At 37.3% G+C, this 17,040-nt stretch overlaps 1 protein-coding gene across 3 annotated transcripts in view; it reads right to left on the bottom strand.

Annotated features, from left to right (window-relative positions):
- The window catches only part of LOC107593563 (pumilio homolog 1-like), a 43,597-nt gene that overhangs the window by 12,445 nt on the left and 14,112 nt on the right, over nt 1-17,040 (bottom strand). The window contains exons 2-9 of one of the 3 annotated variants that reach the window (XM_016283329.1): nt 5,259-5,587; nt 5,102-5,170; nt 4,903-5,008; nt 4,636-4,823; nt 4,257-4,426; nt 3,468-3,714; nt 1,105-1,213; nt 911-1,012 (exon numbers count right to left, since the gene is read on the bottom strand). In XM_016283329.1, the coding sequence (XP_016138815.1) occupies nt 911-1,012; nt 1,105-1,213; nt 3,468-3,714; nt 4,257-4,426; nt 4,636-4,823; nt 4,903-5,008; nt 5,102-5,170; nt 5,259-5,576 (1,309 nt within the window). In that variant the 5' untranslated portion in view covers nt 5,577-5,587. The remainder of the gene's footprint in view (nt 1-910; nt 1,013-1,104; nt 1,214-3,467; nt 3,715-4,256; nt 4,427-4,635; nt 4,824-4,902; nt 5,009-5,101; nt 5,171-5,258; nt 5,588-17,040) is intronic. The other 2 variants (XM_016283330.1, XM_016283331.1) reach the window with 2 other exon arrangements.

Genomic DNA, 17,040 nt, shown 5'->3' with positions numbered 1-17,040 from the left:
TACAATAGAGTAAAGAAACAAAAAAAATAAACCGTGATATTCATATACCCGTTCTTTTTTTTTTTAAGTAGGTCTAACATTCGTTTTTAGGTACAGAAATTGAATAAAGTAATTAAATGTAAAATAGCATTGCATATTTTACTGTATAAATTAAAGATTAATCTTTATTAAAGTTACAAAAGCTATTCAATCAAGAGCAGTGAGTGATTTCCTTGTTGTTGCTGTATGATTAATATTAAGAAAGTGCCGTCACTTTAAGAGAATGCACTGATCCAGTGCACTGATACAGTACGTTCAGCCGGCTATGTCTGCTATAGGATACTCACCAAGACGGGCATTTTGACCATTTTTGAATTTGTCTATTCAAACACAATACTTCAAAGAGAGCGTAATATTTGCACGCGCTTTGGATGAGTGCACACACAGATCTTCTCACTGTGCGCGCGAGCTCGCATCTTCTGGCTCTTAAATGTTTAAACTGGCAAGGCTTAAATTAGTTTAGTTTAAACACAAATATCAACGTGTGTTGTTCAGGTCTCACCTGTGCACTATCAGCACAATGACGGAATAAATGACTGCTCATATTCGAGTATATGACACTCGCATTGAACAAGAGTGAATGGTTTGTCCACGGTTTTTTTTTTTCTCTCCCCATCGCAGTTGTTGTAATGTATTGGGAAGCCAGAATGCGCATCCATCAACAGAAACATACATTAGCCAAACCCTTTTTGTTTTAAGTGTTTTTTTTTATAACAAACCATATTACAGACGCGTTGTCAGATTTCAGTTGAACCGTGGTCCTAGTGCATGCCGAACCGTGTGTGGAGAACCGTAAGATTAGATTTTTTTTACAGAGAACCGTTCCATCCCCATTACATATCAATCTCAAATTTCAACCATGAGTTCTCACCTAGAGTGGCGGCAGCAGCGAGGCCGGCAGCATATGGATCAGTGCCAGGCGGAGCAGCACTGATGATGTATGGATTCGGTACAAATGCAGCTGGGGCCAAACCTAACACACAACCAATAAGAAACCAAGTTAAATAAAACAGCTGAAACTTTTGTCCACTAAGTCTGGACACGCATATCTACAGTCAAACTCACCGATGTGTTGTTGTTGAGCTGCAGCGAGGGCGTACTGCTGCTGCTGGGCCGCGGTGAGCTGCTGTACTGCCAGAGCACTGGGCCTCTGGAACAGCTGCAATACATAATGCTTTTAACAAGCATGATATTTATGCTAAACATTTGCATTTGTTTACATTCATAAACGCAAGGCTTTAGAAGCACATGCAAACATGGCTAATAATTACTTTTTCAGAATAACTTCTAAAGAGACTGAACGGTATTGTGACATTTCAAACAAAGGTTTTCAAAGTTAGCCTTCACATGTGTGGCCTTTGATGGCAATTAACTCAACACAAATATTTATAAATACACACAAGCTTTCATTATTATCAGGGCTCGCAAAATCATCCCGGGGCTATTGTATTTTCCAGTCGGGCTACCAAAATGTATCACTGCCCTGCCCGACGGGCTATCTTGAATAGTGATATAAAATCCCTTCCTTGATTTGCGTTGTTCACTCGCTTGTAGGGGTGAAATGGATCAAAGTCTCTAAAGTCTAAGTTTCTAGTTTCTAAGTCTTACCAATTTAAACATTCAAGCGTTTTAAACCATTCATGCGCATGAAGAATTCAGTTCGGTGCTCGCGCGCACACGCTCAAAGCGCGCACATACAGAGCAGCGTTTCAGGCAGAGCATGAACCAGAGCTGGCGCAGCACTGATGAGAGGGCGGCTGAGGTGACGAAAGGAGGCAATGACATGGCACAAAGTAAAAAATAAACTATGTGGCCCATTCACGTATTTGTCGGACCGTAAACAAACCTGCCTGCTACTACTACAACTATTAGAAGGTATTATATATTTATACTATTATACAGGGTTCACACAGATAGTGCTTTGGTCGCGAGACAGGTCAGTGGAATTATTATTACTACAGTCGTGTTTTAGAAGATGGAGTTCTTTGAACGTGAGCGCCGTGTTTTAGAATGATTTATTATGCGCAAGAATTATATACAGCGAAATAATTAACTACGATAATCTAGACCTCTACTAAACATTAAAAAAAATATTTCATCATTGCTTACTCAGTAGTGCTGCATTCTTAGTTGCACCGCTTGCGCGGAATTTGTGTCAGAGATGTAATAATTAAAATGCGACTTTGTGAAACGGACTGCCCTAAATTGTTGCTATAGTAGCATCATATTAATGCTAAAAAGCCTATGCATTTGGTAACTATTTTTTAAATAAACCATTATATTTCATAATTAAAATCAATTTTCACAGGGGGCAGGATAGCCCGAGTGAGGGGGCGACTCCCCCCCCCCCCCCCCCCCGCCCCCCCCCGCGCCCCCTTTTTTTTTTTTTTTTTTTTTTTTTTTTAAATCCGCCCCCCCCCCCCCCCCGTGGCTCCAGCCCTGGCACGAACACAGAATTGATTCCTCTTTCGTTTGAACGGACACATACACGCAAAATTATCACAAAAGAACTATCTCGGCAGAGATAGAAAGAAATTGCACGTGCATCATTTTATTGGATCCGAGCATTTCTTAAAGGGGCAGCAGCCTATAAATACCTGTTGTTTAAGCGCCACCTGCTGTCAGAGATTGACATTTGCATCTCATTTAGCCCGTCTGCTGTTTTTGTTTCGTTCAGATTTTTTATGTAGTATCACAAAGCTAAAGTCAAATCATTTTGTTTTTGTTTCAAATTTCAAAATTGGATCGTGATTAAAATACACAGGCAAAACCTTAGTTTACTTGCAAGGAGAATTTATTTTATTTGTATTATTTATTTATTTGATTTGGGATTTGTTTTAAAATTTCAAGTTAGTATATTGTTTGACATTTTCAATTTCACAAAGTAATGTGCAGCCTTTTGGTCTGGGAAATAACAAAAAGACACCTTTTTTAAAATGTCAAATCTCATTTTGTTAAAAAAAGAAATTGTGAGAAAATTGTATTGTGAAATCAGTATCGTGAATCATATCACATCGTGAGTTGAGTGAATCGTTACATCCCTATATGCTACTAGTTTTTGCTGTGGTATTGAAGTAGTAAATTGTTCTTTAAATAATAAGTGTTGCTTCAGTAACAAAGAACCATATTTTTTTGCTCATCTGAAAAATTATCCGATTTGTGACTCAAAATGTGATATGATAATGTAATATAATCCGAACCGTGAGATTTGTGATCCGTTGCACCCCAACTCTCTTAACTTGTTATTTGAAGAAAAAATACAATATCTTATATTCGGGCTAGTTAAATTCATTTTTGGGCTACCAAAATCTGAAGAATGCCTGCCTCAAGGGCTACCAGGGATTTTTTGAATTTTGCGAGCCCTGATTATTATTCTACTCTAATTACAGACTTGATGGTTGAAAGTGCTAGCAGCATCATATATTCACCTGCTGAGGGGAATTGTAGTCAAACAGGCCTACAGTAGCAGCTGTGGAGTCAAGAGGCAGCTGGCCTCCAGTGTAATCTGCAAACTGTAAAGTCTCCATGGAAACAGATTCCATGGGGTCCAGGGTCACATTTTGGGTTTCGACATTTGAGAAGTCCTCTGCTGGTTTTGGCCCTGCACCTCCAGCCAGTTCTGACCCACCCAACTCCACCTCTGGACCAGTCGGAGGGCAGTTACCAGGCATACGGCTGGGTGAGAAACAAACGAGAGGTTTGTCTTCAATACAATTTAGAAATAATGAAAGTATACGTATGGAAAGCAACACAAAGAGAACTTTTAAAAGTTTGGGGTCGATAGGATTACATTTGACAAGTCTCTTATGCTCAATCAAGGCAAATTTATTTGAACAAAAATGCCATAAAAACAGTAATTATTGTGAAATATTATTACAATGTGTAATAACAGTTTATTTTAATATATTGATTTAAAATGTAATGTATTCCTGTGATGTCAAAGCTGAATTTTTAGCAGCCATTACTTCAGCTTTCAGTGTCACATGATCCTTCAAAAATCATTCTAACAGGCTGCTAAATATTTTTAGTAAAAATTTATACTTTTTCAGGATTCTTTGGAAAATATAAAATTTCGAGAAGCATTTATTTAATTTAAATATTTAGCAACATTATAAATGTCTTCACTGTCATGTATGATCAATTTAATGCATTATTGTTGAATAAAAGCATTAATTTCTTTAAAATTACAATACTGTCACTTTTTTAATGGTGTATACCTAAAATCCTTAACGTCAACATCTAGTCCATTCTGATTGGGCAGTCCATTGGGGTTATCCAAAACATCCGGCTCGGTCTCCTTAAGTTCCTTCCGCTCAGGGTCAAAGGATGTTTTGTGTTTTTGCTCTACCCTTTTCTCAGGGTCATCATCCTCTGAATCCCTTGGACCCTAAGTGAAATAGAAAGGGAGATTGAAGTGGAAATAAGGACTTGAGGTGCCAATATTTACTAGCCCTATTTTACAAACCCATAGGATTGTTTTAAGTTTGGAAAAACAGAATGGTTGCAAATAATTAATTTTCAGTTTTAGGTGAACTATTCTTAAACAGAATCTTAATAAAGAATGAGAAGAATGTTTTGATGATGAAAGAAACTCACAAAGGCTCCTTTGCGCAGACACGAGTCCATTTTCTCTGCAGGAGAGGAGCTAAGAACATACTCCACCATGGAGACGCCTAATCCACCACTCTCAGAACGTGGCGACAGCACAGATCCGGCCTCTCCGACGCCATGGAAGCCCTGGCCTGGGCGGCGCTGCACCATGATTGGCTGGGACACTGAGTGATCTAGAGAGAAAAAAGGGGCATTAGAAAGAAAAATACTAAATATGTAAATACAACCATTGCATCTTAATCTCATGCATACCAGAAGCTCCCCAAGCGCTGTCTCTCCACTGGTCCAGAAAGATGCCTTTTGGTCCATCTTTCCCTGAATCATCGATTTCCCAAAACTTCTTCCCAGTAAGGAGCTGCTGCAGAACGGGAACATCAGAGAAACATTAATACATAATGAGTGCAAAAAAATGAAGCATCGGGCAGAAGATGAGGAAGGTAAGGACTCTCACCTCTCCCATAGCTCGGCCCTCTAGTGCAAGTGCCTGGAAGTCATGGTTAAGTTCATCCATTGATCGTACCTGTTTTAAAAGTTATACAATTATTATAAGATTAAATTTGATACCAGGAAAAAAAAAGAAAAAGAAAAAAAAGGGAGGTATTTTCTACCTGACTAACTTCTACCTGGTTATCTGCATGAATGTTGTCACCAGTCGGCCAGCGGTGTTTGCAATTGTTGTAGCCGGGCTGGTCACCATGTTGCCGTTGGAAGAAGTAATCCACCATGGCGTCATCTTGAGAGCGTCCCGCTCCCTGCGTAGGGGGAGGGGCCTGAGGAGAAGGTCCAGGTTGGGGGGTGTGGCCCGCAGCGCTCAGCACCACAGGCATGCTGGGTAATGGCCTGTCAGGGGGAGGCAGTCTCAGGTGGGGGCTGAACGAATCCTGCCAGAGCACAGCTTTCCTCTTCAACACACACGCTACGCTCATTCCACCAGAGACTGTAACACAAGAACAAACAAAACACTATTAACCCCAAAGGCATCTGGGATTGCTTTGCACTTAAAGCGTATTTGGTTACCATATTACCACACCTGTATATCTCAAAGCAAGCTGAGAATGAGAAAGCTTACAAATATTGCCAGTAATATCAACGGCAAAATCAAAAGTAGCTTCACTTATTTTAAAAGAAATCAACCCTAGATGGATGTGATTAGTATATAACAGCACAGTAAATCAGAGAGAGATACAAAAATCAAATGAATAGATTCCAGTAAATACAACATAAAATAAAATCCCTGGCCCATGAAAATATAGGCAGATGGAAGAGGCTAGAATGAGGTCAATTCAATCCATCAGTGTGAGTCAGCGTTGGGCTGGAAGTGCTCATTACTACATTGCACACACTTGTTGAGGCTCAGTGGGGAAAGCAGAGGTTGTTGTTCTAGATAATCAAGCAGAGTGGGCCTGTCAAAATGAGTCATTTCATTCTCATTCAAATGTGCATCTGATATCATTGTCACAATATGACTGACATACTGGGAAAGTCAAGAGACAAAACAATGGAGGAATTTCCACTAGAACTAATTTTCCTGATGAGAAAAGGTCAGTTTGTAGCTTGATAAATATACTCTTTGAATAGTGAACATAAATGTTTCATTACATTCATGGCATTACAAAGCTTCAAGCAGTACGGGGGAAAAAAACTGAATAACTGTCATATTACTAAATACACTGACAAAAGTATAAGCATTGTAATTCAAGGTACAAAACATTTTACTTCTGACTGTGTCTAAAGTTAACTAAAAAAAACTGAACTTGCTCCACTGATTTGAAAATCCATAGATTTTTTAAAATAAATATATCACATATTTACTAGGGCTGTGCGATTTGGGGGAAAATATCAAATTGCGAACAGATATTGCGATTGCGATTTAATTTGCGATTTTACATTTGCAAAGTCAAGCTTCAGCTCAATATTGGCAATAATGTGCAGCACAGTATGGGTATCATTACCCTGCTGAAAAAAACAACAGAAACCGTCACAGAAATTCTTATAGTTTCCATTAAACCACTACAAAATTCCTTTTTGTTTTGGGCATTATTCCAATAGGAATTACTGTTGTTCTATTGGTTGCCATCTGCCAGATTACATCCCACCAATATAATTAATCAAATAGACACCATTATAGATTACATTAAAACCAAACAAATTCCCATTATAACCTTGACATCCATTAAATTTGCTATTGTGTTTTGGGAGGGGTTCTATTGTTTTTTTTTTTCAGCAGGCAAGATTATAATGGTATAACTACTTTCACAGAATTAACTTAATTACTGAATTTCACAGAAAATATTGGTTTATTTTTTATAAATAAAGAACTGTATTTCTTAAGTCAATTATTGAAGTATTTCATATGTTACATAGGCTGATTTCTTCATTTTAAGTATTTGGGATTTTAAGAACAAGTGGAAAATGTGCTGAATGTTTAATTTCATCCATGTGAAATTAGCGAGCTGTTAGACTGAATTTACATTAGTTTTTTCTCTGGATTTAAACATTCTTCGAAACATTTGGGATAATGTAAGTACACAAGTCATATAACACTGTTCTAGTGGTTTTTGGATATTTTAATTAAACATTTTTTACATAGTGTATTTTTAGGATTATTGCATGCATTCTGCAATTGGTCTTTATGAATTAAATTTTATGTGGGTGTACCAATTATAACTTTAAAGCAGTATCACCATTTCTCTTACAATTGACACACATAACCAAGAAAAAAAGATGTTTAATTATTTGCCTGTTTTTGTCAATGTGCCCTGTACATAAAATAATAACATTGACAAGGTAATCAATGTTTTTCTAAGGGAAAAAAACATGTTATCATTTAGGCCAAGTGCCACGTAAGGGAGACACTAATCAGGGGGGAAAAAACAAATCAATCAAAAACAGCAACTATCAATATACCAAAAAAATTTAAAATTTTGAACTCTCAGTCCTGAGTAGGTGAATAACCGCTGTTTATCAAGGATAACAGAGGGTTATTTGCAAAAATTTCCTACCACAGCAACTCTTGCCAAAAGATGTGCAATAACAAGAAAAAAATATTCCTAGTGGCACAGTTTCACTTGTTTTCTCCTTATTTCTGCTTGCAAGGACATTACAGTTGTCCCATTTCTCTCTATATGGTGATATATGTCAGCCATCAATAATACGAGAAGCACTGTCCTTCCATTTCAGTATTTCTCCTTAATAACAAACAGAGACACTTTCTAACGGAGTTAAATGAGCATTCACACATCATGTGGATATAAAATTGCTGTTGTGGTAAGACAGGCTACAATCATTTAATCTTTCTGGTATGTAAACACCATTAAATTTAACTAAATTATTTAATCAATGAAATTACATCTGGCCTTGTTTTATGACTAATTTTAACTAGGGATGCAACGAAATGAAAATTCTTGGCCAAAGCCGAACAAAATTAAACACTGGGCCGAAGGCCGAATACGGTTTTTCGAGTTTTTTTACCCATGTATTTTGCCAAAATTTTTTCACCATTGCATAAATTAAAAAGCCAAAATGTGCTTTTTACGGTTTTGTCTTGCTTTTCAAAGAAAAAAATCAATTACAAAACAACAATTTAAAAATATTTAACACTGAACATTTGTAACATTCTAGCAGACACTTTACCAACAAAGCACAATTTAACTTAAAATTAAGTTAGTAAAATAATAATATTTGGCCATCAGACCCCCTTCTTGAATCAGGCATGTATTTTTTATTTTTTTTTACTGTACAATTAAAAGCAGCCTTGCTGAGAAGAGACTTTTTAAAACATTAGAAAATATCATTCATAAAATATCATTCATTAGAAAGATCCTAATTTGAACACGTGTGAATGTTATAATAAATGTATTAAAACGGAGCTGTTGTAATGATTATCATTATTATGGTCTTGCTTTTTATTTTATTTTACAGAACAGTAAAATTACAATACTAACATTTATGAATGTTGATAAGAGTTGTGGATTATTTTGGCGGAAACGCGCAGGAAGACCTCAATGCTTATTTTTGTTGACAACAGATTTATAAATGAGTCTCATTACGAATACGTCGTATGTATCGCATTGTCACATGCCTTGTAAAAATTCATAAAAATGTAACTGAGCAACTGACGACTGTATAAGCGCAGATTTTCCTCGCGCTTTGGACTTTGAAACCTGGTTAACAAGCAGATCTGCTGCGAGTTCGTGCAGCGCTGTCAGAATACATGCAATGTATTAGAAAACATAACGTTCTGCAGTTTATTTACTAATTGCTTAAGGCCATTTCACGATTTCAATCATCATACAGTAACCAGCAACAATCACCCCTTCCTCTTCTCATTGAAGACATGCGATGCAGTCCTAAACATTCTCTCGCTGTCGGTGCTTGTAATGATTTTTGCATCTTTCTCCGACAGTTTAAATGCTTCCACACTGCTGACGTGTGTGCTGCACAATAAAGAGTCCACGCCTCTCACTCTGCGCTGGTTGCTATTTGATCGCGTAACCTCATTGTTCGGTACAATTTATTCGTTTGTTTCACTTATTCGGCCTTATAATTTTGGTTGCCGAACATTCGGTGCATCCCTAATTTTAACAGTTGTTTGTTTACCTAATGAAAGAAGACAAAGAAATTATTTGGCTAAAATGAACTATAATAAACTCAAAATATTAATTGTCATGTTTAATGCTATTGCTATAAATACCCTAAAAAGACTAACAAGAGCATTTCTGGTTTCAGAGAAACAGTTTTGAACACACAGAAAAGAGGCCACATCAGTTTTGCTCCTGCTTTCACATCTAAAATTGAACCGATCTTTGAGAGATATGTAGATGCAGGCCACCACAAGCAGCAAACTAATCCCAACAGCAAAATCCTGAGATTGGTGTAATCTCACCCTAAAATGGTGCCAAAGGTGTTGGCAGCACTGGGGGTAAATTACGTCACACCGATCATTCTGGAAATAAGAGAGAGAGCCTTTTTTTAGAGCTCAAGTGTAAGTTAGCCAAGTGTCTTGAAATATTCACTAGGTACTAGGGGTCGACTATGCGTTTTTCAAGGCCGATGCCGATACCGATTATTACAGATCAAGTAGACCGATAACCGATATTTTGAACCGATATACAGTGGGTACGGAAAGTATTCAGACCCCCTTACATTTTTCATTCTTTGTTATATTGCAGCCATTTGCTAAAATCATTTAAGTTAATTTTTTTCCTCAATGTAACACAGCACCCCATATTGACAGAAAAACACAGAATTGTTGACATTTTTGCAGATTTATTAAAAAAGAAAAATTGAAATATCAGATGGTCCTAAGTACTCAGACCCTTTGCTCAGTATTTAGTAGGCAAAAGTTGTAATAATTGTTGTAGTAGTCAGGGGTTAAAAAAAATCTTTTGACTGAAAATTTTTCCTCTGCCAAACCCCATTCCTCAGCCATACCTGTCACACACCCAGTTTAAGAGCAGTGCTCCTAATTAAAAAAAATTGTAATCAAGAGCGCTTGTCCTCCTAATTAAAAAAAATTAAGGAGCACCTTCTGATCAATAATCAAAAATTCTGATCAAAAATTAGCCTTTCTAATATGAGGTGAAGTGATTAACAGGGGCATTTTCTTTTTATCTTTGCAATTGCATCATTTTCATCTGTCAAATTCAAAAATTTATGTTTATAAGCTTTTTAAAATTTCTATTTAAAACAATATAATAAGTAGAATAAGACAAATAAGTTACCAATCATGCAATTAGTATTAATGAAAAATTAATTTTCAGACATTCAATGAGGCTCAGAGGTGGCATGAGTGCAATTAAATTCAAATTCATGTGGAGATTAATGTTTTAAATAAAATTTTGAATACAGAAATATTAAATTTAAATAACTGCAATTATACCTAAAAATGAAACTGAAATCACCAGCAGATGGCGGCAAATCACGGATTTTATCACTGAATCATTCATTCAATTGATTAGTTTTAACGGCTAACTCATTCAGGAATGAAGCAAGTGACTGTCTTTATGAATGGGTAATCATGTATCACTGACTCGCTAGATTCGTTCAAAAACGCACTCATTCATGAATGAAACACCGCTGTGTTTGCTTTTAGAGATGCGCAGCGGCTGAGCTGTTACCTTATTTGGAACTATTTTCGTTGATGAAATGGAGCAAAATCAGGCAGTACTTGTTTATTGAACTGTTGTATTAAATCAATATTAATAATTATTCAAATCTGTCACTCTCCTTATTGCGATCTGTGGGCGCACAGAAAATGAGACTTCTCAAGACTCAAAAGTACGTGCAAATGAAGGAACCTGCAAATGAAGGAACCTAATGAGCAGAATTATTATGAATAGCCGCAATCCTGCGCCTGAAATTCAAGACCTGTTCTGTGTTCTCTGCTAATAACCCAACTGTGAATGATGCAAGGGGCGTTATGTTGTCAGTGAGAAGCTGCAGCCGTGGCGGGGAGGATGTTTGGTGTGCTGGTGTTCTGACAAATAATGCTACCTATCAGATTATGCTACCAACAAATCCTCAGAACACCGGCAGAACAACAATGCGCTACATGTTTCTTTTCCCCTCATTTTTCCCAATTGACGGAAATCCATCGTAGCGATGGAAAACTTTCATCCCTGAGTAGTATTACATCATACTGCACACCACAGTAATATATTTCTGATAATTTCATTAAGCTAACCCGATCTTATATTTTGACAGGTTGCCATGAGGAACTTGTTTCTGTAGGTCTATGTAAATGATATGAAGATAGTTTTACTCCAATGAAACTGTCAAATGCTCATGAAGTGACTCTTAGAGGGAGTCAGAGCAGTTCTGGAGATGTTGTTCATGTATTTATGTCCTCATATAGTGATACGACAGAAGCTGAAATCACCGCGAGCGTCACACACTTTGTATGTGTAGAAAACAAAACCGCGTGTCTGTGCCATTTACATACACAGAGACACGCAGAACATGCTGGATTCATATTTAAATAGTATTTTGCGGCTTAATATTTACAGATACTAGTCCATATTGTGACTCTATTTAAGTGTACTGACCTACTTTTGATTAATTCATCCAAACTTTGACACATTCCGTGACATTCCGCGTAGGGATGCACCGAATATTCGGCCACCGAAAATTTTCGCCCGAAAATGGCCCAAAAGTGCATTTTTGGTTTTCGGCCGAAAGACTTTTATCACCAAAACAATACGGCCGAAATGTTGTGATGATGCAAACAGAAACCGCGACCTGCACGTGCTTGTCTGAAGCAACATGTCTGCGGTGTGGACGTATTTCAGTATATCTGAGAAAGACCCACGGACAGCGATTTGCAAAACATGTAATGCCGAAATTTCAAGAGGGGGTGCATCTGCAAAGACTTTCTCCACGTCGGGTTTAATTTATCACCTGAAATCCAAACATTCCGATCGCTACGCTGAATATGAGAGGAACGCGGCACAGAAAAGGAAAACGCTAAAATATTCGGTGCATCTCTAATTCTTATCCAAAACAACTAGATGTGATACGAGTGTGATACATACATACAAAGATGGCACGCAAGTACTTGTCTGCTCCATGCACAAGCACTGACAGCGAGAGACTGTTCAGTGCAGCAGCTCATGTTCTCGATGAGAAGAGGAACAGACTTCACTGTGATAAAGCAGAGAAGCTACTTTTCATCAAGAAAACCCTGCCACTTTACCTCAAGAAGTAGAATGTGCTTGTCTAGTGTTTAAATATTTATTATCCACTTTGCACATCTGCAATTCTTGGTGCATTTGTTGTTAAAGTTCTACAGTTAACATATGGGCTATGGCAGTCTATTATGTTGAAGGCCTACAGAGAAAATATTGTTGTATCTTTAAGCAGTTGCACTTGTTTTGAATGCACTTTCTTGTAGTAGTCCTACAGAGAAAAATTTAAAATATACTTGACCTAAATGCACTTTGTTTTTATGAGAGAACATTTCATTTTAAAACCTTTCTGCAGGCCAGTAGGCCTGTATAGTATTAATGTACACATGAGTGGGGTCAAGTTAAACATTTTAGTTTGAATTTTATACTATGCATTGTTGCAATGTGCTAAATAAATATTTCCATAATTTGTAATTGATTTATTCTTTGAAACTTTAATATTAATTTATGCAATTGCAATGCCTTGATTTTAGTAAAGTTAGTACACAGTCATAGCCATAAATGCAATGGTACTAATAATTGGCATAATTTCTTTCGGTGTTTCGGTTTTCGGCCTTGGTTTCCTCTTTTTCGGGTTTCGGTTTCGGCCAAGAATTTTCATTTCGGTGCATCCCTAATTCCGCGTCATACAGTTAATTCCATATGACTGGATTCCGTGATTCCGTCCGTGTTTTCCGCATCGCGGAAATCATAGGTAACATTGAGGTGTTTTGAAACTTCAGTGTAACGTTAGTGGATTGGGATCTATTGCAACTTAAGCAACGTCTGCTGCTGCCTTACCTTTGAGAGACAACTGATGTGTGATCACTGAAGCAGCTGCAGTTAGCAAGCGCTTTCAGAGTGAGAGTGAATTCCGCTTTGATTGGTCGGACTCGTAACTCCCAACAAATCAGATGAGCGGTGGGCGGAGACTGCTTTAGGCCACAGAGTGGTGAGTTCTGACAGGCTGCATCAGAGCCAAATAGCGCGTTTCAAAATTAAGTTATTTTATCGGCGAATCGGTTTTGAAAATGACCAATACCGATAATCATAAAAATGCTTAATATCGGCGGCGATAATCGGTCGACCCCTACTAGGTACTGAAGCTTTCATACAAACACATGTGGTTTAGCATTAAATGAAACTGGGTTTCATCACTGGTAGGAAGGAAGCAGAAGAATTTGGATGTATATTTAGAATATGCAATACAAATATGAAACTTATTGCAATGCTGGTGAAAGCATACTGAAGCAACACAAATGTTAAAAGAGTTTAAGAACAAACAAACAACATTTTAAAAGACACTGTCATGTAAGACTAACAACTGTTTGAAAGGAACACAGATTTGTTGTTAGCTCCATTAGTACCAGAGGTTTTGGAAGCTGGCACACAAACTGGCTAGAAGATCGTTTACTGGGTCAAAAGCCTCAATCAATTTAAACTGTGACTAAGACAAGTCTGACCTGACCATTAGGGCTGTCAAAATGGCTGAAAAACTAAATTAGAATTTTGTACTTAAAGCAGCTAGTGCTGTGTTCAAAATATCGATACGACGATGTATCGTCACAGAGATTTGACGATACGAGTATTGATACAGCTGGCCCTGTATCGATACTGTGGCACGTGTGCAGCAGTGGACCACGCTTAATTTTACAACATTTAAAATTTAGTAGAAAAGTGCGAGGTTTCTAAAAAAGAATGAATAGAGCATCTGTTAATAATCTGGCCGCAGAGGAACACAGCAGGGTTGCCTGATATAAAGAGACGTAATCCCAAAAGCAGAGCTTTACACTTGCGCAATACAGAAATATCTTCTAAATATCTTTGCGCGCACTCAAAGCGAACTTGCTGACGTTCGAGTATAAATCAGCCATAAATCAGCCTTGAGCGTGTGTGCGTTAGATACAGTGAAGACAGCGCGTTAGTTTAGAACTCTTCTAATTTTTTTTTTTTTATTGTAGAGAGTGTGTTAATTTGTGCAATGATAACCTACCAGCAATGTAAATTATTTTTTAAACATATTAGAATGAGTACATTACAATATAAATTTATTAGAACAAGTACATTATTATTTATTTGCTTAAAAAAAAGATCAGAATATTGTACCTGGTGGGGAGTGCACAATGTAAACATGAAACATATGCCATTACCTATATTGTACTGTGGTACAGTTATGGAGGCCCTTCATAATGCAGAGGTCAACTGCCTGCTCTGCCAATAGTTAGAAATGGCACTATAGTAAGCAGTGTTTAATAAACAGCTGTTTTTCTCAATTCTGCTGAGGTGAAATTCAGTGCAGTCATGTATCGTGATGCGTATCGTATCGTGACTTTGCTGGTGATACACAGCCCTAAAAGCAGCATATGTAACTTTTGGTGCTCTAGCGGTTAATAAACAGAACTGCACACATCCCGCGGTAGAACATTCCAACTGGAGCTACTTCTCTAAGTTTATGTCTACGGCGATTCACGCAGGTATGTGTTACTCCGCAGCAGTGATGACCTGACCAGGCTACAATAGTCCAAATATAAGTACTTATTATAAGTGTACCGTATTGTTCGGAATAAGACAAAAACGCAGTTTGGAAGATGAATTCATGATGTACTGGCTCATTATATACATTTTGCAAATTTTGAACACAAAAAACGTTACATAGTGTTGCTTTAAATATGATCAAAATTCGAATTATATTCAAATTTAAAATGCATAATTTCAGTTAGGGTGAAGAAAAGCTTTTGGTTTCTCTCCTGAGGCCACAAGAGGGCGCATCGAGCAAAATATTACTAATTCATGTTTATTCAAAGCTATTCAAAGATAACACGACTATCTGTGAAAAAGTGCATAATGTTTAAAATGTTTATAAACCAATTATAATTAAGTTGCTTAAACCAACTATAAACAAAACAGCAACATGTATGTATGTATGCATAGTAGGGCTGTGCGATTAATCGAAATTGTCATAAAAATTGCAATTTGAGCTTGCACGATTTCTAAATCGCTTTATAGCACGATTTTCCGCGCTCCCGATCTCCCGCAGTATGCTATCCGAACCAATCAGAATGCAGCGCGCCTAAATGGAGCACGAGAACAGAACAGACTGGGCGGACATACAAACGTCGTTACACACTCCGTCTGTGGTGCGTACACAAAAGAGCTCTATGACCAATGCATGGCAATTGCCAATTTTTTTCTGCCATTTATGTCTATTCTTGAGACATTTTGTTACACCTTTACTTAGTGATTATTTTTAGGGATGCACCGATATGAAAATTTTGGCCGATACCGATAACCGATTATTCTTTATTTTTGAAAGCCGATAACCGATATGTTGGCCGATAAATCTATATCCAAATTGTTATATACTTTTTGAGAGCCTGATTACAAAAAAGGTCTCATCATTAAAAGCCACATCCCAAACACTTCAACATAAGCAGCCTAGTTTGAACGGTGTACGTTTTAAAAATATTTTTACTCTCCCATTACCAAATTTAGTCATAAAAAAGTCTTACAAATAAATAAAATAATGCATAAATAATGCAAACAAGTCTAAATTCACACTGAATGCATTAATCACTGTAAAGCATGTCTGTGTGTGTCAAAATCGTGATTAAAATCAAAATCGCAAAATTGATCAAAGAAATCACAATAGTTTTATTTTTGTCCATATCGCACAGCCCTAATGCATAGTTTAATACAAAGGGCGGAAAGCCAATAACACGAAGTACATTTTTCATTTAAAAACATGATGCAGTGGGATGCGGAAAAAAATAGAGCCCGACCGATATGTCGTTTAGCTGATATGAGCGAATATCGGTATCTGCGAATATGCCACCGATATGAAAGTTTTTTTTTACGGAACATATAGCTAACGCAGATTAAATGCTTCTGAATGGTGTAATTACTTAGTTTGTCCAGCAGAGCGTGCTCCATTGTTTGCTACTGGCGACCCAGATCAGTGTATTGTAGAGATGCGCGGATGAGCTCAAACTTTACCCGAGTCCGCTGCTTCAAATTATCCGCCCGGCACCCCACCCGCACCTATAGTTGATCGTCACATTACAATGATACAAAGTTTAAATGATTTTCAATGGTCGCTTTGTCGCGTTGCAGACACTGTGTCAGCATAATTTGTCAGCACAGTCAGTAACGTAGCAGATTGAAAAGTTAGTATCTTTCTGCAGTCCAATAGACGGCAGTGCGGTGGTGGTTTGAGTCTGTTGAATGGTGATTTAACGCTATGTTGCCAAGTAAATAAACAACAATGTCCCCGTCTTTTACTCTCACAATGAGCTTATCATATTCGTTTGCTACATTAGTAGGGCCCAATGATTTCCACGATGCAGAAAACATGAACGGAATCGCGGAATGCAGTCATAAAAACGGAATTTACTGTATAACGCGCAATTTCATGGAATTTGTCTTATTTTTGATTAATAAATAAAAAACAGGTCAGTACATACATACATACATATATATATATATATGGGATGCACCGATACCACTTTTTCCAGTACTCGCCCGATACCAATACTTTTATTTTTGGTACTTGCCGATACAGAGTACCGATACCAATATTTTTCTTGCATTTGTAAACTTTTTAAATATTGGGTACCGAAATCAAAAGACTATGTATAACGTTAGTTGGTTAACTTAATTTATCAAATATATAGTTAAACCAAAATTTATTCAGACACCTTCAACGTTTCTCACATTATCACAGTTTATT

The sequence above is a fragment of the Sinocyclocheilus grahami genome, unplaced genomic scaffold, assembly GCF_001515645.1.
Source record: "Sinocyclocheilus grahami isolate Dianchi unplaced genomic scaffold, SAMN03320097.WGS_v1.1 scaffold173.1, whole genome shotgun sequence".
Lineage (NCBI taxonomy): Eukaryota > Metazoa > Chordata > Actinopteri > Cypriniformes > Cyprinidae > Sinocyclocheilus > Sinocyclocheilus grahami.
Note: the sequence above shows the minus strand (reverse complement) of the source record. Positions and strands in the feature narration are given on the sequence as shown.